General features: G+C 45.4%; 1 protein-coding gene and 1 pseudogene across 1 annotated transcript; both read right to left on the bottom strand.

The window, feature by feature from the left end:
• Positions 1-7,573: 7,573 nt before the first annotated feature.
• Positions 7,574-10,395, bottom strand: LOC143388038 (palmitoyltransferase ZDHHC19-like). Its single transcript, XM_077108219.1, has 5 exons — positions 10,265-10,395; positions 9,795-9,916; positions 9,109-9,248; positions 8,178-8,350; positions 7,574-7,727 (listed from the first exon to the last, which is right to left on the bottom strand). The coding sequence occupies exons 1-5, from the start codon at positions 10,393-10,395 to the stop codon at positions 7,574-7,576; spliced, it is 720 nt and encodes a 239-aa protein (XP_076964334.1).
• A 7,510-nt stretch (positions 10,396-17,905) lies between these two features.
• Positions 17,906-18,112, bottom strand: LOC143388030 (guanine nucleotide-binding protein G(I)/G(S)/G(O) subunit gamma-5 pseudogene; annotated as a pseudogene).
• Between the last annotated feature and the right edge of the window lie 7,474 nt (positions 18,113-25,586).

The following is a 25,586-nucleotide window of genomic DNA, read 5'->3' on the forward strand; positions in this document are numbered from 1 at the left end:
TCTTGTGATGCATAGTGTATCCCCCCAAAACCTATAAATTCTCACTAACTAAGGGTTGGGACTCACTACTCAGGAACGCTGTATTGTAAACGGTTGAGAGTCCAGGCGCGAGCCTGCAATAAAGACTCTTGTGTAATTGCATCAGATTCGGCTCCCGGAGGTCTATTGGGGTCCCACGAATCTGGCATTATGGTTCTTGGAGCTTGTGGGCACCTGGTAGCCCTGCAGGCGTGGGGGCCATTTCTTGGCTCTGGCCCAGGGATGGCAGAGTTTCCTGGGTAGGTGGACAGTGGGCCCCATAACTGGTCCCCTATAACACCCCTTGCCTTATCCATGGGCCAAGGATTGGGTGGGGCATGTCTGAGAATCAAGGGCACATTCAGCAGAAATGAGAAGGGGGCAAAAAGGGAAGGGGGTGCAGCCCAGTTGGGTCCTCTCAACTTGGCAAGGAGTCACAAGACTGGCCCAAGGCTTAGGGTAGAGGGTATGGTGGAGGACGTCAAAGGAAGGAATGTTCTATGTCCCACTTAATGCTCAAGAAGCAATGAGCCTGATCCAAGGGTCTTTCTTAAGGAAATCCTAGAAATCCTAGGCTGGGGGCAGGGGGCGGACACACCTAAAATCTTCATCCCAGAGCAGGAAGTCTTTGCCTTTGGAAAGGCCATGTCCTCTTTTGAGAATCTGAGGGAAATTACATCCTTTTCTAGTGGGAAAACTGAGGACCAGATTGTCAAGGAGATGTGTCACATCTAGCTTAGGACTTAAAAGGCCCTTGCCTGAGACTGAGTGAGGCCCTGTATACCTGAAGGCAGGGAGCCAATGAGTGCAGACCTGAACCAGGCAGGATGGCACGGGGATAGGCAGGATGGCAGGGGGACAGCCAGCGGGGCTGGAGGAGGCAGCATGAACTCCTCAGAGACTGGGGCCTGGCCTTCTGGGCCCCGCTTGGAGCTGGACTCCCTCCAGCACTCCCCCACCCAGGCAGTTCCATGATGCACATCCAGGCCTTGGCCCAGGCTCCTGGACCACCTCTCTCCTCCCTCACTCAGATCCAGTTTATTGGGAGGGCTGTCCTTTGGGAATGAGCTTGGGAGCCTCTGGCTTCCCCACTCGGCCTTTCCCCCTGTTGGTCAGCAGGGTTGAGCCATCCCTACTGCACACACAGGTTCACAGGCACTAAAACCTGGGCACAGGGACTCCTCCCCTCTTTCTCTGCCATGTGCCCATGAACTTGGGCTTCCCAGACAGAGGAAGTGAGCAGGAATAAGATTTGAGAAAAGCCTTAAGCCCCAAAAGGACTTGAGCCCAGGGAGATAGATATTGGGACAGGGAAAGGGGATGAGAAGTGTTGGAGTTCAAGCCAGGGCAGGCGGGTGGGGCTGGGCCTGGGCTTCCCAGGAGAGGTTGAGGAGGAAAGGAAGAGGGAAGAGCAGTCTTGTCGTGGGACTTTGTGGTCTGGAGACTTGGAGACACATCCTGCATCATAGGTCACCCACCTCCTAAAGTTGGTCAGAAAGGATAAGGGGCTGGGCGAACACACCCCCGAGGATGAGCTCATACCAAACATGTGCATACTCTCTCTCTCTCTCTCTCTCTCTCTCTCTCTCTCTCTCTCTCTCTCACACACACACACACACACACACACACACACACCCTAGGGACATGCATCTGACCCCTTGGGTGACATCCTTTTGCCTCCACCTTTATCACACAAGATGGTTTCACCCAGATACTAGTATGGAAAGAAGCAGTATAGTTTGTCTGTCCTGATGCTTCATGTGGCAAGATGATATGGGGTCCTTGATACAAATTCAGAGAGCCCCACAACCACTAATAGTACTCTGGAAATTCTGACATGGTTGGGTCGCCCAACTAGTGGAGAAAATAACCATAAATCATTCCAGCTGCATCCATTGCTTGCCTGCTGTGCACTAGATGAAACACCTCACCTCCTCCTCCAACAACCTACTACGAAGGTGATATTATTCCCAGTCCCAAGATCACACTCTGGAGACTAACAGACACACGGTTTGATGTGCCCCCTGCCCAACACTCTGGGGCCTGCAGACTCAAAATTCCTGAGTCTACCCCAGGGACAGGACCAGAACCAGCACCTGATGCACCCCAGGGGGAAGGGACCAGGGTGGGACACAGTTGCAGGAGAGATGCAGGATGAATGCCCCCACCCTCCCACATCTGGGGAGGAGGCGCCCAGGAGGGGGCTCCAGACTGACTCAGGCTGGCTCACCTCCCACTAGAGGGCTGGGCCAGACTTGGTTTTCAAATTCCTGGGCAGCTGGCACCCCCTGTAGTCAGACAGGGATGCTGCAGGACAGGGCTTGCTCCATCCCTAGTGCTAGCTGGGGGTTTTCTCTCCTCCCATCTCCAGCCCTTGCCAGGAAGCCAGCCAGGTCAGTCACTGTGATTATTACTGTTGCCACATTTTAAGGATGAGAGAAATGACAAGTGTCTTGCTCAAGGTCAATGAGCTAGACAATGTTGGTTCCCTAGCTTGGGTTCTCAGAGAGCAAGGATCTTTCCCTTCCAAGAGGGCTTTGTTCCAACCCCTCAGAGCCTCCCTACATCCCCAGGAAACACCGCTTCTCGAAACCTAGAACAAACAGACAGAGCAGCCATAGGAAGAAGTAAAAACTATTTACAAATGTACAACAGGAATGGAAGACTTAGCACTCCCAGTAGGGGAGTGATTGAGGGTTCAGCTACGAGAGGCCTCCACATGGAGGCTCAAAAGGTGAAGTTCAGATGTCCTGATATCCAGCAGTGTGAATGGGTGAGTGAGAGGCTCGTGGATGGGAGGCCAAGTCTTCTCTGTGGGCTTTTTGCTGCGACATCGGGCTGATGGAAAACTAAACACATAAGTCAATACATGGGTGTTCTTTCTAGCTTCTACCCTGCAGTTCACAGTCATGGCTCTGGGCCCCAGGAGACAGGACAAAGGAGAGGGCTGGTACCCCAAGTAATGCAAGGGCCCTTGGTGGGCACCATGGGTTATCTACCCTACTGCACTCCTAATGCTCCACTTCATACATTTCACATGGGATTTCAAGTACAAATTTCCATAAAAAAAAAAAAAATGAAGAGCCAGGCACAGTGGCACATGACTATAATTCTAGTGGCCTGGGAGGCTGAGGCAGGAGGATCACAAGTTCAAAGCCAGCCTCAGCAAAAGTGAGGCACTAAGTAACTTAGTGAGAACCTGTCTCTAAATAAAATACAAAATAGGGCTGGGGATGTGGCTCAGGGGTCGAGTGCCCTGAGTTCAATTCCCTGTCCCCCTCCCCCCCAAAAAAGAATCTCCTTTAAAACATAAATTACTAGTCTCAGTCCTCATTAATAACTGAGGAAACTGAGGCCTAGAAAGGTAAGGGACTGGCCAAGGCCAACTAGCAAATTAGTGGTGCAGTCTTTTCTCTTTGTCTATTCAGCAACACCTGGGAGTACTCTGAAACCTGGAACCCGCACACTCAGGTTCATATTTCCGTTAATTCAGCTCCATGTGCTTCAGCTTCAGGGCCAGGCCAACCTCAGGAGCCTCCCCCAACACATGTGTGACCCACAGACATCCTTCTCCCAATGCACACCCACTATTCCTCACCTCCTGTAAAGCTGCAGCCTCGCCACTCCCTGGGGGGCCCTGCCCATGTGTTGGAGATGTGGGCCCAGGGAGCTCTGTGGGACGGTGTTGACGGGAATATTGTGGCGAGAACCGTGTGTGCACTGGGTCCCCTTGCTCAGGGTCCCACTCCGTGCCTTCCGCCTGCTGCATCCAAGTAGCTGCAGACATGTACCTGGGGCGTGATAGACCAAATGCAGGGAGTCACTACCCACCTTGGCCTGGGCCCCCTGACCACCCTCACCCTCAGCTTGGAAAGCACAGAGCCCAGGGTTCCCAGCCAGGAGTCTCATCCAGGCTGCATTTCCCCTCTACTCCATTTCTTAGGGCAAGAACCTAGAAGGGCAATGAATAGGGACGTTCCCAGAGGCTCCCAGAGTGCCCTGGAGAAAACCCCAAAGGAAAGGACAATGGGTGACAGGGCCTGGGAGCTGGGGTCAGGGACCAAAGAAGAAAACCCAGCTTTATCTCACCCCACTCCCACCAGCCCCAGAGATCCACCACTTGAGCCTTCAGTTTACCAACTCACTTGGGTCCCACTGGCATACAAATGGTCAAATACCAGTTGTTGGCACAGCCCTGGTCGAAGGGGTTGTTGTTCCGGAGTGATTTGCCCTGGAGGGAGATGGGGATGGGAAGAGGAGCTCAGAATCAGCAGGACTGGGCAAGGCCATCTCCCAGTGACTCCTCCTAAGTCAGTCAGCTTAGCCAGGGCTCAGCCCAGGCCTGGAGCAAGATTCTAAGGGCAGGGGAGCCCAAGAGTGACCCAGGGCCTCCTGCCTTCCTATGCTCCTAGGAAGAGTGACCTCCCTTGACCCACTTGTGAGCAGCTCTCCGCAGACAGTGCTGACACTGCACTCCTTTCTCCTGCCTTCTCAGGGCTCCTCATCATCCTGTGCCTCCCTGTGCAAGATCCTTGTTCTGTCTCCATTGGCCACACCTGTCCTCTTACCTCATCCTTCCACACACCCCCCTTTTTAAAAAAAATATTTTTTAGTTGTTGATAGACCTTATTATTTTTTTTTAATTTGTATGGGGTGCTGAGGATCAAACTCAGTGCCTCACACATGCTAGGCAAGTTCTCTGCCACTGAGCTACAACCACAGCCCCTTTCAGATACCTTTTAAACTCTTCCTTGTGCTGCTCAATTGCTCCAAAGACAATGTCACCACCCCACTCCCACTTCATTTCCCCACCTCTCATTTTTTTTTCTAAAATTATGCCCTAACTGAATTTCACTATCTGGGAGGACAGGGGCAGTGGGGAGGCCCCATCATAGTTTCCTAGTCAAAAATCACATGGCCCAGGAAAATCTGGGCTGAAGGCCTTCAGTACACAAAGCAGTAAAGGTCAAGCTCAAAGTAAAGGCAGACCACAGGGCTGATGAATAAGGGCCAAGCACAGAGTCTCAGGTGGGAGGAGGACCAGATATGGCAGTGGTGGGCTGGGGACTAAAAGGATGGGAGGTGATGAGCAGGTAGGCTCCTCTGTCTGTTCACTGTCTCGGGGTCTGCAGCGTCCCCTCCCCCACTGATGCTGCCCACCAGTCTTACTGAAAGAGCCTTTAGTCAAGAGATTGCCATACTAAAGGAATCCCAGGGCAGAGATGCCCACCCCTATCATTCCTATTCAACACTAAAAAGAAAAAGCAATAAAGATACACAGATTGGAAAGAAGGTAATGAAACTGTTCTTCACAGATGACAATTTTCTATGTAGAATGTACAACAGCCACAAAATGCTGAGGGAGAACTCAGTGGTTGAGCACCCCTGATTCAACCCCTAGTCCTAGAAAAACAACACTAAGGACTCCTGCTCTTGGGAAGATGCTATGAAGAAAATGGAATGACAAGTCACAGATTGCAAGAAGAGATGTGCAAAACCTAGATCTGAATCTGATGTAGAAAACTCTTAAAACTCAATAAGAAAACAACCGTTTTTTCAAATGGGCAAAAGATTGGAGTAAACGCTTTTGGGGGGAGTGGGTACCACGGATTGAATATAGGGACACTCAACCACTGAGCCACATCCCCAGTCCATTTTTTTTCGTATTTTATTAGAGACAGGTTCTCACAGAGTTGCTTAGTGCCTCGCTTTGCTGAGGCTGGCTTTGAACTCGGAATCCACCTGTCTCAGCCTCCCAAGCTGCTGGGATTACAGGTGTGTGCCACTGTGCTCTGCCAGGAGTAAACATTTTACCAAAGACCTAATGAAGGCCAAACAGACATGAAAATAGGCTCAACATCATTACTCATTAGGAAAACACAACCTGGAACCTTAATGAAATACTACGACTCATTTAATAAGACAGGTTTGATTAAAAGACAAAACAAAATAACAAAGGACAGTGTGAGGGGCTGGGGTTGTGGCTCAGTGGTACAATGCTTGCCTTGTTTCTGTGAGGCACTGAATTCGATTCTTAGCACTGCATATAAATAAATAAAAGGTCAACTGATACCTAAAATATATTTGAAAAAAAAAAGTGTGAAATGTTGGTGAGGATGTGAAGCAACTGGAGTTCCCAACATTGCTGGTAGAATTTAGAAACCTTACAGTTGTTTTGGAAGACAAATTTGGCAATTTCCTACAAAGTTCCACACGTGTTTACCTTATGACTCAGCAATGCCACCCTTAAGAATTTATTCAACAAAAATGAAAACTTATGTTCACATGCCTGTGCATCAATGTTTGGGGCAGCTTTATTTATAACTACCCCAAACTAGCTAGGCATAGTGGACCACACCTATAATCCCAGAGGCTTGGGAGCCTGAAGCAAGAGGATGGCAAGTTCAAAGTCAGCCTCAGCAACTTAGTGATGCGCTAGGCAACTTAGTGAGACCCTGTCTCAAAATTAAAAAAAAAAAATTATACATAATTTGAGGGGTGCTAGGAATGTGCCTCAGTGATTAAACACCCCCCGGTTCAATTTCTAGTATGAAACAAACAAAATAAAACAAACAAAAATACTGGCAAAAACTAGACATAATGTAAAAAATCCTTGGTTTGATGAATGTATAAACAATCTATAGGGCATCCATACGCTTCTACACAGCAATAAAAGAAATAAAATACTGATATGAGCGACAACATGGATGAATCTCAAATACATTGTCCTAAATAAATAAAGCCAGAGAAAAGAAGGCAATGACTCCATTTACATGTGATCCTGGAAAAAAAGAAAAACCAGAAGGACATAGGGAGAGAGACTGACAACAACAGGTGAATGAAAGGATATTCTGGAGTAAAGAAACTGCCTAAACTTGATCATGCTGGAGAATGCAGGACAGTATCCAGTTGTCAAAATCCCGTATCCTAGACTAAAAGGGTGAATTTTGCAGTTTTAATTTATTCCTCAATAAATGAGTTTTTGTTGTTTTTTTTTTTTAAATCCCACCATGGCTCCCAGGTTTCCACTTCATCAAAACTAAATTTCACGCTCAACTTTTAGGGGCTTTTTAATCTTGACTCCTCCTTATAAATTATCTGGCACCTTGGGTTTGATTTAGAATCGTTCCTTCCTCATTTCCTTAACATCCTACATTCGGGTTTCTCTGCCTTTTTGCAAAGGTGTGCCTCTCACAGACAACACCCTCCTGTCTTCCACCTTTGCAAAATCACACCTAGGACAGGAAGAGTGGCACGTCCTCCTCTACAATGCTGGCCTCGCCAAACTCAGTTTCTTGCAGGCTGCTACACCACTCAGGACCGACCCCCGTCTCAAGCGTTTCCCTAGGTGTCTGCTGGTGTTATTCTGATCGCAGGGTTCTTATCAACACAAGCGCAGGATGCACCCATCCCTCAAATAACAGGCTCTCCATGCAATGCACCCACGAGGAAGAATGACCACTGAGCTCCAGGGGGAGGAAAGATCTGAGCTGCATCTTAAGGGGTGGGTCTGGAAGGACTCATGAGGCACCATCAGGACCAAGGGCAGTGAAGATCAGCCGAAAGTGCCGGATTCCCAAAGATGCAAGATGCCTCCGCACCGTCTGGTATTGCAGTACTCGCTTACCTTGCTCACCGACACAGCCTGTATCATCAGGAGCAGAATGACAGGCAGCAGGAGTACCAAGACGGGTACAGCTACTGCGATGCTGTGCATACACAAGCTAAGAAGAACAGACAAACTGTTCTCTCCTGGCCCCGCCCAACGACCGACAGCCCTCATTAGCCCCGCCCTGGCTGGCCCCGCCCACCCACTTTTGCCTCCCTGGACTGGACAATTAATCCAGCACACCCAAGAGAAACCTCACCCCACCATGCTGGCCTCCCACTTGACCCTTTTCAACCTTCATTACCCCACTTCTTGGCCTCCCTAGATTCTTAACTCCATAGTCCATCCTACCACGCCCATCTCCCTGACCCCACTCGCCTTCAATCTGTCCTTCATAGGTCCTCCCAAGTAGCTTCTCCCTTTAGCCCTGCCCACAACATCAGCCCTCCCTCGGTTAACCCCACCTCTTGGCTGTCCTGCCCCTTGGCTGTCCGTCCCTCCCCACAACCCATTCTCTTCCCAGTGTGGGCCCTTGGGACTGGGTGGATACGCCATGGCTGAGTCCAGCGACAAGGGCATGTGTCTTGTACGAATGAGAAAAAGCACACTGGTAGCCAGAAGAACAACCAGATAAAGGCACAGGGACACCAGCAGCAGCACGAATACGTGGAAATTTCTTTGACCTACACAATTGTTTACCCACAGGCAGTGGTGGTCAAAGTCCTAGGGGAGAGAAGGCAGACCATGAGGGTCTATTTGGTTTAGCCCAATGCCCCCAAATCTTGAGGCCCCCCCTCAACCCAGCCCCTAGACCTCCTGCTCTTGGCCCTGCACGTGAGCTCCCATCTCCAGGGTGAAACCAGCACGTCCATGGATAGAGCACAGTTAGAACGCCATGGCTCATCAGGTCATTTGTCATGAGTGAGGTCTCTAGAGACAAGACCTGCCTGGTGTCACTTTGAGCAGGATACAGAAAAGCTGTGAAGCTGTATTTTTTCAGATACTGGGTAAGGATGAGAAGAATTTCTAGCCCAGCCAGCCTTCTGTACTTGGAAACCCGTGCAAGGTGTGCACATGAGAGAAGAGCACTCGGAACCCAGGAAACCCTCAATTGGACACCCAGAGGTGGACAGGCAACAATACCCAGAACAGGGCAGCAGCCGGCCTAAAGTTATGGGTATCTAGTATCAGCAAGCTAGTGGGACAGTCACTGCCTTTCCTCCCCTTGACTCCACCAGGCTGAGCACAGATGGTGCCCTTTGCATGTCAGCACCTGTGCAAGCAAGGCCAGCGTCTCAGGACAAGTGCAGAACTGGGGGCAATAACATATATAAGTGACCAAGAGTGGCTGAGAGCCACTTGTAGCAGTGTGGGAAGATGATCTCATACCCACCCCTGGACCACATATGATGTGAGGTTCCTGGTCCTGGCCAGGTGCCCTGGGATGGGTTGGTGAGTGGACATGAAGGAGGAGTACTTACCTCCACACAGATATTACAGAAGGGACAGTGGTGGGTCCGGGGTGGACGATGGAAAGAACACTTCGAGCACCACTGCAGGCGAAAGGCCGTGTTGTTCACTCGTGCTATGTATTGAATGTTGGGGTCCTCTTCTAAGGAGCCTGGCAGGGGAAGAGATTTGGGCAGTGGCAGGATGCCCTTCCACCACTCTACTGCTTGGGGCCGCCCCATGGCATCATTGGGCAACAAGAAGGGTGGGGAGGAGGAGGGCAGGGGAATCCCGGTCCCTGTTGAGCAAGCTGACCACTCAGATGGGCGGCAGTCAGAGAGAAAGGGCTGTCCAGCCACAGGAGCTCTATACAGAGCTCTCCCCTTTTGGAATAGTGATCAGTGCTTGAAGTCGTGTGTAAAATGGGAAGGAGGAGGAGTGAACTGCGTGGTTTGGAAGGGCCTGCTGGCCTCTCTTGCCAGCCTGCCCAGTCCTTACTTCGAAAGCAGCTGGAACACCTCCAGGATTCTGTTTTTTCGCACTTCAGTGGCTTGGGAAATGAAGTGCCAGGGCCCAAGTAATGATGACATGGAGGGAAGGGCTCCTGAGGCCACGGGGGCGGGGGGTGGGGTTGAGGGGGGTTAGCATGTTTGAAATCACCCCTATAGGCATCAGCCCTTGGGATACCACCTCCTTCTCCAGGGGTCTGAGGCCTTACCTTTGTGCAAAATGCCTGGGTCTGACCCGTTGAGGAAAATGAGGCTGCAGAAGGACAGTATAAAGAATAGGCCCGAAACCACGGCAAATTCCCACTGCCCATTCTGAGCCAACCACCGGCACCTGAAACCAGAGCCAGACTCAGTCCTAGTCTGGGGAAACCCAGAGCTCCCCACAAGGCCTAGTTCACCTGAGGTAGGACTCACTCGCCTTAAGGACTGATCTAAATATCCAGGTTAGAGACAGACCATGGAGACTCCACAAAATGTCACCAGCATTAGCAGTCTCTCATAGTTCCCTAAATGCGTCAGGCACTCCAGACCTCTGTGCTTTCACATTGGTTTCCCTCTAACTCTATATCCTCTTTCCCCTGCTGACCCTCTCTCTCCACTTCCCTCCCTGCCTCTGTACTGTCCTTGTCTATTTTCTCTTCTGTGTCTAAGACACTGACACCTTCCATGGGAGACTCACGGAAAGGCGAAGAAGATGCCACTTATTGTAATAAGAAGCATTGCATTAAAAGCTGGAAACAGGCTTGGTTTCAGCCATGAGGATTCGATCGGAGGTTCATTTGGGGGCGTGATACTCTGTGAAGAGGCCATGGCTAGACCACCAAGTCTCACAGACTGAAGCCACCAACGAACTCTTCTGGGTTGGCACCCAGACTGCCATGACAACAGAAGTGACATCACAGAGGTTCTGGAATGGGGGCTCTGGCTGCTTACAGTGACTTGTGAGATCAACCTTCCCCATCCCCCACATACGCACATGTTGTAGACTGGGACATCCTGCTCTTATGATGGTAGCTTTGTTGGAGCTTGTGATGATATGATGTGGTTTGTCCCAAATGTTCAAAGGCTGGAGGGTTGGTCCTCAGTGATGAGGTGGTAGAACCTGAAAGAGGTGGGCCTAGTGGGAGGTAACTCAGTCACTCTGCTAGATGCCCTCTCAAGGGAGTAATGGACTTCTCATGGGCCCCCATTTGCTCCTGTAAGAGGGAGTTGTTATCAAAAGAGCCAGATTGGTCCCTCCCTGTTTTCTGACACACAATCTGGTGAACACCCTCACCAGAGATCACTTGCAGGAGCTGCCAAATCTTGGATACTGAGTTAAATAAAACTTACCTCCTTATAAATTATCTGTTCTCGGGTATTTTGTTAGAGCAACAGAAAGCAGGCTAATACAGAGGCCATAAATTATGTGAAGATGGCATGGGGAGAAGTTTGGTGATGGTCATCCCCGTTTCAGGCCCAGTGCTAATTGGAGTCAACAGTGCTCATTGCTCATCCTAGCTCCACTTCTTCCTTTTTGTTGTAACAGAGCTCCAGTTTGGGGAAGGAGGTAGAAATCTACCAATTAAATATCTTCCCAGTTTACTCACTTCCATGGTGGGATTTATGATGTAATTCTCTCTCAAAAATAAAATGAGCTGGGGATGTGACTCAATGGTTAAACAATCCTAGGTTCAATCCCTGATGATGATGATAATAACAATACTAATAATAATTTGTACATATTTATGGCATATAACATAATTTGAAAAATGTTACATTGAAGAACGTCTGAGTCAAGCTTTTTAACATATACATTACTTCATATTCTTATTTGTGGTGAGGACCCTTAAAATCTACTCTTTGAGTCATTTTTAGTGTAGATAACATTATCAACTGTACTCATTCTGTTGTATGTTATTATTAACTGTAGTCATTATATTGCACAATAGATCCCTTAAACTCATCCCTCTCATCTAAGTGTAATTTGTTCTCCTGGGACCAGCATCTTCCCCCTCCACAGAACAGCCACTCCTGGGCCCCTGGCAGTCACCATTCTGTTCTCTGTTTCTATGAGTTCAACTTTTATAGATTCCACATGTAGGTGAGATCATGTGATTGTTGCCCTGTGCATGGCTATTTCCCTCAATAAAACGTCCTTTGGCCTCATTCATTTGTCATAAATGACAGAATTTCCTTATATTTTTTTTAAAGACTAAAGAGTATCCCCTTATATTTCTAAACCACATTTTCTGTATCCATTCATGCACCGATTGGCTGGACCATAGGGTAGTTTTTTGTTTTTTGTTTTTGTTTTTTTTGGTGCTGGGGATTGAACCCAGGGCCGTGTCCATACAAGGCAAGCACTCTCCCAACTGAGCTCTATTTTTAAGTTTTAAAGAAACTTCCCATACTAATTTCCATAATGACTGAACTAATTTACATTCCCCCAAACATAGTTCAAGAATTCTAGTTTCTCCACATCCTGACCAGTACTTAAAGTCTTTTGTCTTTCTTTTTCTTTTATTTATGATGGGGGTTGAACCCAGGGGGACTTTAACCCTGATAGCCATCTGGAGACCTTTTTACTTTTTATTTTGAGATCAGGTCTCACTGAGTTGCTGCGGTTTACCTTGAATTTATAATCCTCCTGCCTCAGCCTCCTGAGTTCCTGAGATTAAGGCATGTGCCACTGGTTCTTTTGTCTTTTTGATAATAACCATTCTAATAGGTGCGAGAGGGTATCCCATTATGATTTTATTGCATTTCTCTAGCGATTAGTAATGTTGAATATTTTTTTTCAGATTTCTCTTGGTCAGTTGGGTTTCTACTGAGAATGAAGTGATGTTTGGGTCACAGTCTACCACCAAGTTTTATGTCAATTTCTGTTGTAGCACAAGAAGAAGGGATGACATGCATTGGGTCATGGAAAAAGGTTAGCAGTGGTACTAGAATCATAACTACCAGGTCTATTGAGCTTTGGAGCAGACCATGCTAGCCTTAGGGTTTCTCTTTTTGTTTTGTATTTTTCATTAGATATATATGACAGCACCATGCATTTTAATTCATTGTACACAACTGCAGCACAAATTTACATTTCTATGGTTGTACCTGATGTAGCGTTCACACCATATATGCATTCATACATGTACCTAGGGTAATGATGTCCCTCTCATTCCACCATCTTTCCTACCCCCATGCCCCCTCCTCACCTCTGCCTCCCCTTTGCCCCATCAAAGTTCCTCCATTTTTCCTTATCAGAGAGAACATTCAGCCTTTGGATTTTTGGGATTGGCTTACTTGATTTAGCATGATATTCTCTAACTCCATTCATTACATGTCGTAATTTTATTCTCTTTTAATGCTGAGTAATATTCCATTAGGTATATATACCACAGTTTCTCTATCCATTCATCTATTGACGGGCATCCAGGCTGTTTCCACAGTTTAGCAATTGTGAATTGAGCTGCTATAAACATTGATGTGACTGTGTCCCTGTAATATGCTGATTTTAAGTCATTTAGGTATAGACCTAAGAGAGGGATAGCTGGGTCAAATCGTGGTTCTATTCCAAGTTTTCTAAGGAATCTCCATACTGCTTTCCAGATTGGGTGGCACCAATTTGCAGTCCCACCAGCAGTGTATGAGTGTACCTTTTCCCCTTCTACATCAGCATATATCGTGGTCTGTCTTCAGCACACAGGGCACTTTGTGGCACAACCACTGTTCTATGTGGTTTACATGAATTAACCCACAATTCCTTGTTTTACAGATAGGGAAATTGAGTGACCAGGTGCTAAGTGCTACCCAAGGTCTCCCTGCTGGACAGTTGTAGAGCTGTGATTTGGACTTATGAGGTCTGGCTCCAGAGTCCTTGCCACCAACCACCAAGCAAGTGACTCCAGGAGGAGTTGCAGTCAGGGGGCTGAGTAGAAAGGGAATGAAGTTGGAGCATGGGATCAGTGCCTGAGATGGGTGCTGCCAATAATGGAAAGGAGCCCTGATTGGTGAATCCCAGAGGGCAGACCACATTTAGGTCCCTTGAGAATAGTGATCCTGGACATGGAGGTAAGCATTGTGAAAAGAGCAACCATTCTCCAGAACAGAAACCTACTCTCCAAGTACAAGGATTTCACCAGAGCCTTGTCCCTCAAGGGGGGAAGGCGTTTCTCCTACTCCACGCTCTTATCTCCTGCAAGGTGCTAGTGGTGGTGGAAAAGTAGGAAACACCAGTGAAAGTCACACCCCAGCAATACAGGCTCACTCAACACCATGATCTAATCATAGACCACAGAATCCTTCCTTCCTCTCTACTGTGCCACTATACCAAAAAGCCTCCGCACAACTTTAGAGAATTAGAGATGAAAGAGTTGAAGACACAAATTCTTTCTGGGCAAGAAATGAAAATAAGCACATTATAGGAATCTGAAAGTTTCTGGCCTCTTTGGCAACAGAAAACACTAAACATGACTGAACTTCTAGACAGATGAGCACAAAATCTCACCAAATAAATGGCCTATTTACCTCAGTTCCTATTATTCAGTACACTGTCTAGCTTTCAATCAAAAATAATTATAAGGTATACATACTAAAAAGCAAGAAGAAAGGACATAAAGCAAGCATTCGAATGAGACCCTCAAATGATGAGGCTGTGGGAATTATCAGAAAGGGATTTGAAATAACTATGATTGAGATCCTAAGGGTTATAGAGGGTTAGAGCTGAACAAGAATATTCAAGAAAAGATAGATAATGTAAGCTGATGATGGAAATGGTAAACAAGAGAAAAAAGGAAAGACTGGAGATAAAATGACTAAGATGAATGCTTAACACCTTTGATGGGCTCACTAGTACCCTGGACATGACTGGGGAGAATATTAGTGAACTTGCAGATAGGTCAGAAGAAATTTCTCAGGCAAAATTGCAAAGAGAAAAGAAAAATTGAAACAGAAAATTTAAGAACCACGGGGCAATTGCAAAAGATAAACACACGTGGAGTTGGAATAGGAGGAGGAGAAGCAAAATAGAAGAGAGTTGAGGAAAGACTTCGAGTAATAATGACAGAAAACTTTTATGAAGTAATAGATACAGGGAGTTCTGAGAACATCAAACAAGGCAAATACCCAAAATCTACACCTACCATCTTTCAAATTGCTGAAAATCAAAGCCAAAGAGATGGTATTTAAAGAAATCATCTTACTCATACAGGAGCCAAGATAAGAATCTTAGTGGACTTCTCCTAAAATGTGCTAGAGAAAGAGAGTTCAGTGAAATTTTGAAGTGTTGAAAGGAAAACCCACCAGCCTATAATCCTCTACCCAGTGTATCATGGTTTGATATTGTGTGTCCTCCAAAAGCTCATGTGGGAGACATGCCTTCAATATACATTTTAAATTGTTTTTCTGGACACAGTTTTGTTCCTGTATCTTCTTAAGAGATATCCTTGAGAAAAAGTTTTTTGAAAAATCTAGTCTCAGCCAGTCATTGCAGGACATGTCTCCTCATCCCCACTTCGCAAAAGGCTGAGGCAGGAAGATGGCAAATTTGATGCCAGCTTGGGCAACTCAGGTGGACCCTGTCTAAAATCAAGGGGGATTGGCTGGGTATGGTGCTCGTTAGTAGAGCACTTGCCTAGCATGTGAAAGCCCCTATTTCAATCCCCTGTACCAAAAAATGGGGTCCTTGAAGAGGCTAATATCAAGGCAAAAAGGATGCAATGATCATTTCTTTTTACTTTTTATTAAGTTGCTAAGGCTAGCCTTCAACTTGTGATAGTCTTGTCTCAGCCTCCTGAATTAGGCATGTGCCACTGTCCTGGCCCAGAACTTTTTAAAATAAAATCAACCCCACAGCATTGTCATCTGATAATATCAAAAAGGTAACAAAAACTATATGAAAAAAATGTTTCCCCCAAATATATGTGTATATATATATATATATATATATATATATATATATATATATATATATATATATATATATTTAGTTGTAGTTGGACCCAATGTCTTTATTTATTTTTATGTGGTACTGAGGATCAAACCCAGTGCCTCACATGTGTGATTCGGGTGCTCTACCACTGAGCTACAGTCCCAGCCTTTCAGTTATCATTTCTAGTTGGAGGCACTTTGTGACAGAATAATATTATCACTTTTTCTGGGTGGGGGGGTACTGGGGATTGAACTCATGACACTTGACCACTGAGCCCATATCCCCAGACCTATTTGGTATTTTATTTTAGAGACAGGGTCTCACTGAGTTGCTTAGAACCTTGATTTTACTGAGGCTGGCTTTGAATCTGAGATCCTCCTGTCTTAGCCTCCCAAGCTGCAGGGATTACAGGCAGGCACCACTGTACCCAGCCCAATATTATCTTCTTTTAGTATGATCCAACCCAGTTGTTTTCTTGACTGTTTTAAAATAAATCTGTTCTCATCATCTGATACAATGCTCATGTACTCATCAAAACCAATGATACAGCTCTTATCATTATATTCATTTGCTCATAGAACCACCCCTGAAATTGGCACCTATTTTGCAAGCATCTGAAGAAGAGGGTGATGGGCTGCACCATTGCCTTCTGTGCTTTTGGCCCGACCATACCCGTGGTGGAATCTCTGACAGACCACTCTCACTGCATGCTACTACCTCAGAAAGCCACTTGTGAGTAAATATATTTCTGCAGAATCTCTTAACGACGGCTACATAAAAATCTATAACAAATTATTATAATTTATATTATAATTTATTTAATTCTCTGTAGTAATTTCAAGCTTTACACGTTACCTTTACACTGTGGTGACCTTCCTTCTATCTAACAAACATCTTTGTGTACCGAACCACTTGTTTCTTTAAAGGATTTGGGAGATCCCTGTGCTGTGGATCAAACCCAGAGCCTCACATGAGCTAGGCAATTGCTCCATCACTGAATGACACCGTTGGACCAGAATGGAGAGATTTTACTGGGAAATTTTATTCAAGCTCTGAGAGTACCTAATGAAATGTTGCTTTTTGACAAAATAATGGGTTTCTAGAAAATGATTATTTGTACCCACCAGATACACTTATGATGCCAGCCATCTGATTTACAGATTTACTCTGGGGTTGTTGATAAGAAAATACATTGCTTTTTTTCCCCCAAGTAAAAAATTGCAATCTATTTATTTATTTTTATTAGTAAAATTTTACATAAAACTGGGATTCATTATACCATATCCTTGCATGCACATAATTTGATCAGTCTCATGTTCCAGCTAACATATTCTTCTTTTTTTTTGGTACTGGGAATTGAACCCAGGGGTGCTTAGCCACTGAGCAACATCCCCAGCATGTTTTTGTATTTTATTTAGAGATAGAGTCTCACTGAGTTTCTTAAGGCCTCACTAAGTTGCTAAGGCTGGCTTTCAACCCACAGTTCTCCTGCCTCATCCTCCAAAGCCACTGGGATCGCAGGTGGCACCACACCTGTCTAACATATTCTTTTGGAGTGAGGGGAGGTGGTATCTTGAACTTTTCTTTTGTTTTAAATGCTGGGAATTGAACCCAGGGCCTCATGCAAGCAACCAATTTATCACTGAGGTACATCCCCAGCCCTTGAGCATTATTTTTAATAGGTCTATCTTTTGGACACGACCTAATGGCTGGGTATCATGAGAAATCCAGTATTTTATGTGTCTGGAACTTTAAGTATATTTTCACTCAAAATTCCTGTAGGACAGGAGTTTCGCAGAGTAATGAACTGGCTCTGGTCATATTCAACAAGATGAGACAACCAGCAAATATGGGAAAGACCTAAGATTGAAATTCAGATTTATAGTACACCAGGATTCAATATCTGGGTTATGTGGCTTCTCTGCAAGAGGAAGAAGAAAGTTTTTTTTGTTTTTTTTTTTTTCTTTTTAATACCAAGTATTTTGAGCCAGGTGTAGTGGCACGTGCCTGTAATCCTAGCAGCTGGGAGACTGAGACAGGAGAACGAGAGTTCAAAGCCAGCCTCAGCAAAAGCAAGGCACTAAACAACTCAGTGAGATCCTGTCTCTAAATAAAAACACAAAATAGGGCTGGGGATGTGGCTCAGTGGTTGAATGCCCTTGGGTTCAATCCCCGGTACTAAAAAATAAATAAATATTTTATTGTATGTTGCTGCCAGTGTATATAAAATAATTACCATTGTGAAATAGAAATTCATGAAAATTCAGAGAGGTAGATGTTAAGGATTGACAAAAGTAGAACATTGTATTTTGGTACATGTGTTACAGAGAAATTTTTTGTACAGGCTTCAAATTAAGCTCTCTTGAATATTCACTGGTTCTTGAGCAGTGGGTTTGGGAAACCTCAGAAAGATGACTACAAAAAGGAATAGACTTTCTGGGGTCTGAAGGAACTTGTACATGAAGATACTCCAGTCAGTAGGGGATCATGGTGAGCATTCTGCAGACAAAATTTTTTCAAGTCAGCAACTGCCTGGGAAACCTTCATGTGGTTGAGTCCGGCCTCCAGCCAGAGCTGCTGAACCACCTTCTTCATAGTGTCAACGCTGGAGGAACAAGACATGGTGCATTCGAGGGCCAGGTGACTCTTCTGTCAGAGAGTCCACAGGTCACCGTCAGCTGGGCCAGATGACTGGGCAGCGTGCAGCAGAGAAGATTCTTTTTTTGAGGGGGTCTGTGGATTGAACTCAGGGCACTTGACCGCAGAGTCACATTCCCAGCCCTTTTTTGTATTTTCTTTAGACACAGGGTCTCACGAGTTGCTTAGCACCTCGCCATTGCTGAGGCTGGCTTTGAACTCACGATCCTCCTGTCTCAGACTCCCGAGCCAATGGGATTACTGGCTGTGCACCACTGCGACTGGCTAGAAAAGAGATTCTTATAGAAAAAGAGATAAATAATTGCCAGGAATTAAGGGCTGATTCTTTTTTTTTTTTTTAATTGTTCTATTCTACATGACAGTAGAATGCATTTTGACACAACATGTATAAATAGAGTTTTACTTCTCATTCACTTGGTTAAGGGCTGATTCTTTATCTGAAAACCCAGAAAGAGAAGCATGTCTCTTGGGAGCATGCAAGCAGTCATTCCAGTGTAGCTGAAGTCTGGGAAAGCCCAAGACTAACTTCATGGAGACCCCATACTTCTGACACAGAAGGCAAAAGATAACCCAGTATCTTTGATAAGGGCCTAAGAGTAAATGGGAAGTCTCAACTGGTTCTAAGGATGAGTCACTGTCTATGGGGACACATTCCCCACTGAGCTAACAGAAGGAAACTCAGTTCCTTGTATCTAAATAGCATGTTTTAGGTTTCCATTTTCTTGTGAATTCAATGAACAAATATTTGTTCAGCTCCTATGTTAGCCTGGGAACTCCATGAAATACTTATTTTCTGTACCCCATTGTCCAGGTTCTTGTAGCTGTCTGGCCAGCTACATGAGGACTGTGATGGTCACTTTTTTCTTCTTCTGAAACTACACCCTTATATTTCCTACTTTACCAGTCACCGCCGTCCCGCCCCCCACCCAGCCCATCTCTCTTTTAGTATCAACGTGAATGACATTTGTCATTCTTCACAGTGCAATATCTAATTCCCCTCTTCTATTACCACCATATTCTTTTTTGAAATTTTTCTTATTGTGTGAAGGCTTTATTGGAACAATTCTTAGTATGTGTCTTCCATTGCAGCCTCCCATCTTGGGAGTTGAAGACCCTTCTTTTATCTCCTTTGGGTTAATTATTTCAAACAGGTAATTTAGACCATTGAAGTCCCAGGAATTTGAATCCTGGACCAGAAGGGATGCTGGAGGTGGGGCTAATGGCAATTCTAGGGACAGATTATTCATGAACCTGTGGATTTGTGCCAGCTCCCTGGAACTGCCTTGATTCTGCAATCTGCCACAATCCAGATAACTGCCTTAATTCTATGAACTCCTGATACCCTTCCAGGAATTTCTCTATTTGCTTTGTATAACTAGAGTTGGACCCTGTTCTATGCAAATCACAGCTGGAACTGATGCAGTAAAGCTTCCATTCATTCAACTGAATATGCAATAAATTTTATTGAACACCTATCCTGCCCCAGTCAGTCTCAGTGTCTGCCAAAGTGATTATCCAAACTGATTTGTGGTAATATGTCCAAGGAAAAGATTGGAATTCAGTTTGTTGATCAGCTTTGTGTCACTGACAAAATACTTAAGATATACAACTAGAAAAGAGAAAATATTTATATTTGGGTTATAGTTTCAGAGGTTTCATTCTATGATTAGCTGATTCTGTTGCTTTTAGGCCTATAGTGAGGCAGAACATCACTGAGGGAGCATGTGGTAGACCAAAGCTATTGACCTCGTGGTGCCTAGGAAGCAAAGCAGAATTTGCTTTTATAACAAAGCCTCTCACTCAAAACCCAGTAAACTCTGAACCATAAATGAATGAATGCATTGTTGAAGTCCGAGTCCTTGTGATTTAATCTGTTCTCAAAGACCCCCATCTTTGAACACTGCTGCATTGGGGACCAACTCTTCAACACTTGAGCTTTAGGGGTCATCTAAGAATCCCCAGAATTAGCAGAATTAAACCCTAAGCTGATATTTCGTTTTTTAAAAAAAATGTTTATTTCTTTGTTTTAGGTGGACACAATATCTTCATTTTACACTTATGTGATGCTGAAGATGGAACCCAGTGCCTTCTGCATGCTAGGTGAGCACTTTACCACTGAGCCACAACCCCAGCCCTCTAAGCTGATATTTCTTGAGAAACATCCCCACATTTCTATGTCAAGCTAGTTACTAGAAATCTTCAACAGCTGCAAATCATCAAAGAGAGACATTTCTCCCCTGCCAGATAACTTAAATTACCCTTTGATAGAGGCTATAACTAGGCAATTTATACCAAATAGAGTAGGAGGAAACCCAGGTTATTGGCCAAGGTATTTCAAGCCAAGTGAGTCTTATAGCATCTCTCAACTATTATCAGTAATGTGAGTAATGACAGATTAGCTATAAAGATACTTTGCAAACACAGAGGAGCCTGGCAATTGAAGTTCTAGAAATGGATAGTTTTCTTTGATATTCAGAAGTTGTCAGACTACCTGGTTTTTGTTTGAAACTTACTAAGAATTCATTACATATAGGATATTCCTAATTCCTCAAAATTCCCCAGCAACCGCCTGCAAATCCCAGCCAGTTTCTTTCTTTCTTTTTTAAAGAGAGAGAGAGAGAGAGAGAGAGAGAGAGAGAGAGAGAGAGAGAGAGAGAATTTTTTGATATTTATTTTATAGTTTTTTTTTGAGCGGACACAACATCTTTAATTTGCATGTGGTGCTGAGGATCGAACCCAGGGCACCGAGCATGCCAGGTGAGCACGCTACCACTTGAGCCACATCCACAGCCCCTCTTTCTTTCTTTCTTTTTTTTTAGTTGTTGATGGAGACAATATTTTTGTTTATGAATTTATTTTTTAATGTGGTGCTGAGGATCAAATCCAGTGCCTCACACGGGTGAGGCAAGCGCGCTACCACTGAGCTTCAGCCCCAGGCCCCCACCCAGTTTCTTAAACACAAATTCTTGCTATGGTCTGAATGTTTGTATTCCTACTTCCAACCCCCAAATTCATATGTTGAATTTCTAAGCCTCCAAGGGCATGGCATCAGGAAGTGGGACCTATGGGAGATGATGAAGTCATGAGGGCAGAGCCCTATATTCCTGTATACAGTGCATGCCTATTGCCAGAGATTACTTTCTTTAAAAATGGGATAGTGTTCTTCAAAATAAGCCAAGGGGGCTTATCTGCCCCTTTCAGTAAGTGAGGACACAGCAGGAAGTTATTTATGAATCAGGAAAGCTGGTACCATGAACTTACATTTTCCAGTCCCCAGAACTGTGAGGAATAAATTTGTTATTTTTTATTTTAGCATCCCAGGAATACTAAGGTAGTTCATAAACAAATAAGTAGACTCTTTGCTCTGAGAATGATGAAACAGAACCCATGTGGGGAACAAACTCTTATCTAGTTATGTTTGTTTATACTAAACAAAATAGTAGGGGAGATATAGGTATCCACTGTTTTAAGTGTAACCAGAAATGGTGGTGGTTGTTTTTTTTTTTTTCCCTTGGTTGTTTGGACACCATGGATTGAGCCCAAGGGCACTTAATCATTGAGTATATCATACATCCCCAGCCTTTTTTTTTTATTTTTCATTTTGAGACAGGGCCTTGCTAAATTGCTGAGGTGGCTTTGAACTTGTTATCTTCCTGTCTCAGCCTACTGAACTGCTGGGATTACTGGTATGCACCATCATACCCAATCCCAGGATTGTTTGAAATGTGTGTTAAGTCACATAGACAAAGAAAGTACTGTCATGAAGGAAGAAGGGACTTATACTACTGATCCCTACAAAGAGAAGGCACTGCAGGCTGTGAATGGGGAGCACACAGGGAAATACCAGGTCAGTCAGAAAACAAGGTCAGAGCCTTTATTGTGGTTTTTAAGGGAAGGACTGGGTAAAGGAGCATAAGTTTTGAATTGTTTGGTTTGGCTAACTCCAACAGGCTGCAGCATTTAGGAATGTCTCTTGCAATCTGGTACCTGGCCCTGGGGCAATTAGGTAAAGGGAACATTAAGAGCTTGCTAAAAGAAGAGGTTAGAAGTATAGCCCCCACCCCCAGTGGTTGGTATGCATATAAGAGGTGTGCCTTAGGCAGTTTTTTACTGTCTTTAGGAAATGGATAACCCCAAAGAAGCAGTCCCTTATTTAAAAACTACAACAATAACAACAAAAAGCAGAATATAACGGTATGATTAATACATTCACTAACAGTCCTACTTGTTTTGGCACTTTTCATCTTTTTTACTAACTCTTTAAGTGTCCATCTCCCTTTCTAGGTCTGTGAACAATGAGCACGGGGTCACATCTTACTCTTGTCACTGGTGGGTATTCAGCATATGCCTCTAAATTAATGAGCCAGTGTGTGTGTTTAGGCAAAATTGAGGGTAGGTATAGTCAGCCAAAAGAAAACAAGCAATCAAATAATAAAAACTGTGAGTCAGCTAGGCAAGAGAGTCAGCTTCTGTCCTGCTGCCCACTTTGGCTCTTCAGATACCACTGGGGCAAAAAGAAAGCCTCCCCCCACCCCTTTTGCAGCCTTCCCCCGATACCTGTATTCTCTCCAAAACTGCAAGAAAGGGAGTAGGTACGAATGAATAGGGAGACAGCCAGAGCTATCTTCTCAGTATTCCCTCCCCAAACCCCAAACCTGCACTCCTTTCTCGACCCTTTCCCCATTTGCTTGGTCCTATGAAATTCTAGCTTGGTCTCTGTGTTTTCTTTAGACAAAAGAGACAAGCTTGAGGACAGGCAAGCAGTGGGAGTCACTGTGTTAAAATCTTGACAGGCTCTTGGCTCATGTCCTTGTAAAATGAGGGAAATACATAAACTCAGGGAAAACTGAGCTTACAATTGTGCAGCTCCACCCTGTCTCCACCTCAGTCCTGTCCCTGACTATGGCCCTTCTACAAATGTTGGACCTCCAACTCAAGGAGGGGCTTCTCACTCTTGAGACAGATGGCATTCTCCCTTAAATGTGTATCTACTTTCTAAATAAACCTTTGTCTCTGCCTTTGCCAGACTCATGCTGAAATTCTTTGCTGCCCTTCTTGGAAGAGATCTCTTCTCCATGACAGTCAGTTACTGAATTAGGCATGGTCCTGGCCACCCGCCTCCCATAGATGGCATGCCAATCACTGAACCTGTCACAGGAGAAGATATTTCTCTGAAGAATGGTCTGAGAAGTTTCCAGAGAAAGGGAGAACTTGACTCAGGGCCAGCAGGGTTGTTGCAGACATGACAGAAAAGAATTTTACCATGCACCAGTCAAAGGCAGAGACAGAGGTTTATTTGTGAAGTAGATACATATTCAAGGAAGAATGGGGGCTTATCTTAAGAGAGAGACCCCTTTGGGGAAAAGCAGGCTATCTCCAGAGAGACAGACAGCAACCTGTTGGTATGGGGTGTTAGTATTTGCAGAGGGAGGATAGCTAGGGGCTGGTCTAGAGGTGGAGGCAGGGTAGAGCTACACAATTTTACACCCTCCTTTGCACATTGTCCTCAAAGTTGCAAGTGTTGGAGGGAGCCTTTCACATTTAGCGGTTTATGGCGCTGCTTTTGACACTTAGTATGTCTCTCTGTCTTCCCAAATTACTATCTCAAAATGACCAGTTTTGCAAACGAGAAAAGGTTTATTTAGGAGGCAGCCAAGCCAGAAGACAGATCAAGTCTCAGATCTCTCCCCCATAAGGTTTAGGGATATTTATGATAACGAAGCAGGGAGGTCGAAGGTATGGGGAGAGGTGATTGGAAGTAAGGAAAATTGAAGTAATCAGTGGTCTGTACACGTGGAATCAAATTTCATTGTCTTCATAGGACACATATTCAGAAAGTGTTGTTGGTGGGGACAAAAGGACAGTGCAAGTAATAAATAATGGGTCAGATCAGAAAGATGGAGGCTGGTTTGAAAGGAAAAGTAATAAAATGTTAATACCTCTAGAGCACTTCCCCTTTTCCGCCTGTTGCCAAGGTTACCAGCCTCCAGGGATTATTCCTCCCTGCAGGGAGTTGTAGGGGCTGTTAATGAATGCCTCCTAGGCTGCTCCCTTCTTGCCAGGACCCCTGATGCACTTTCTTCTGGCCCTTGGATCACTCCATCTTTTAGGTCAAGTAAGCAGGTTGTGAGGAAGTGAAGGCATGAGAACAAAGGAATTCTAAAGTGTGTAAAAGGGGCAGGACACCCCCACTTCCTCAGACAACCAGCTCCTCTGCCCCAGGGGTCCTAGCCTTGCCTCACCCTCAGCCACTTGCAGGCCTTCTTGGGTGGGGCCCTCAGGGCAGAGCAGGACAGGGCTGAGCCAGAGGCAGCAGGAGCACTATGGGCACAGTGCAGGGTTGTAGAGGGGTTCAAACTGGCCGCCATTTCAGTAGACAGCCCTGTGCTGAACTTCACTGCCAGTTCTAAGTTTGCCTCGAGAGTGGGGCCCTGTGGTCACTGTCCAAGCCCTTCCCCTGCTGGAATGGCCCTGGAAGCAGGAATGAGAGTGGTCCCCTGGGAACCAGAGAAAGCCATCAGGCTGATGCCACCAGGTTATCTTGGGCAAACTCTTCCCTCTGCAGGACCTAAGAGCCCCATCTGCAAAACTGGGGGTGGCAGACAGCTGGATGAGGTATCCCTGAGTCCCTACCCTCCCTAAAGACTTAAGAGTCTGTGACCCTCAGTGTGATATCTATGATTACCTTGAGCACTCCAAGTTTTAGCAAAGGGAAGACAGATTCTCCTGTGGCACATTAGTTGGCGGCAGAGCTGGGTGACTAGGTTGAGTCTCATCCTATATGCCCTGACTTCCCAAGAGGCCCATGAGGAAAGGTCTGGAGATGCTAGGCTCTCCACCCAGGTTCTGAGAAACTGATGTGACTCCATTTTTGAGAAATCAGCTTCTACCTCAAGGCCTGTCCAGAGGGAGGGGGCATGACTCTTGTCCTTGGAAAAACCCACAGAAGGTTCGTAGGCACATACCCACCCTGCTGAGTTGTTTAACAAAAGGGATCTGTGGTGCTAGGTGACCCTGACTCAGTTAAGCTAGGTGAGGACCCATAGCAACCCCATAGCAACCACCAATCAGCAGGAGACAGGAAAAATATCTGAAATGTCAGGTGACCTCCCAGTAGTTTCCGTGATGTATAACATGATTAGGCAACCCTGCAGTTTGGCATAGAGACTCTTGCAACCCTTCCGGGCCTAAACCAATCAGTTCAAATATATCCACCATTTGAATTCACCCACTACCATTACCCAACTTGTTCCGGCCAGTGAATGTGCTCATCAATGTTAAGAATTGTTGTTTGATTTTCCCACGGTATAAAATGATTTTCTGTGTGATGTTGTGATGCATAGTGTATCCCCCCAAAACCTATAAATTCTCACTAACTGAGAGTTGGGACTCACTACTCAGGACCGCTGTATTGCAAATGGTTGAGAGTTCAGGTGCG

Source organism: Callospermophilus lateralis, unplaced genomic scaffold, assembly GCF_048772815.1.
Source record: "Callospermophilus lateralis isolate mCalLat2 unplaced genomic scaffold, mCalLat2.hap1 Scaffold_210, whole genome shotgun sequence".
In the NCBI taxonomy this organism is placed as follows: Eukaryota; Metazoa; Chordata; class Mammalia; order Rodentia; family Sciuridae; genus Callospermophilus; species Callospermophilus lateralis.

Coding starts and splice junctions, on each gene's coding strand:
- LOC143388038 (XM_077108219.1), bottom strand. CDS start 10,395: ATGGCCTCTTCACAGAGTATCACGCCCCCAAATGAACCTCCGATCGAA. Junction 9,917..10,264: donor GGCATCTTCTTCGCCTTTCC/GTGAGTCTCCCA, acceptor CTCTGGTTTCAG/GTGCCGGTGGTTGGCTCAGA. Junction 9,249..9,794: donor CCCAGGCATTTTGCACAAAG/GTAAGGCCTCAG, acceptor TTCCCCTGCCAG/GCTCCTTAGAAGAGGACCCC.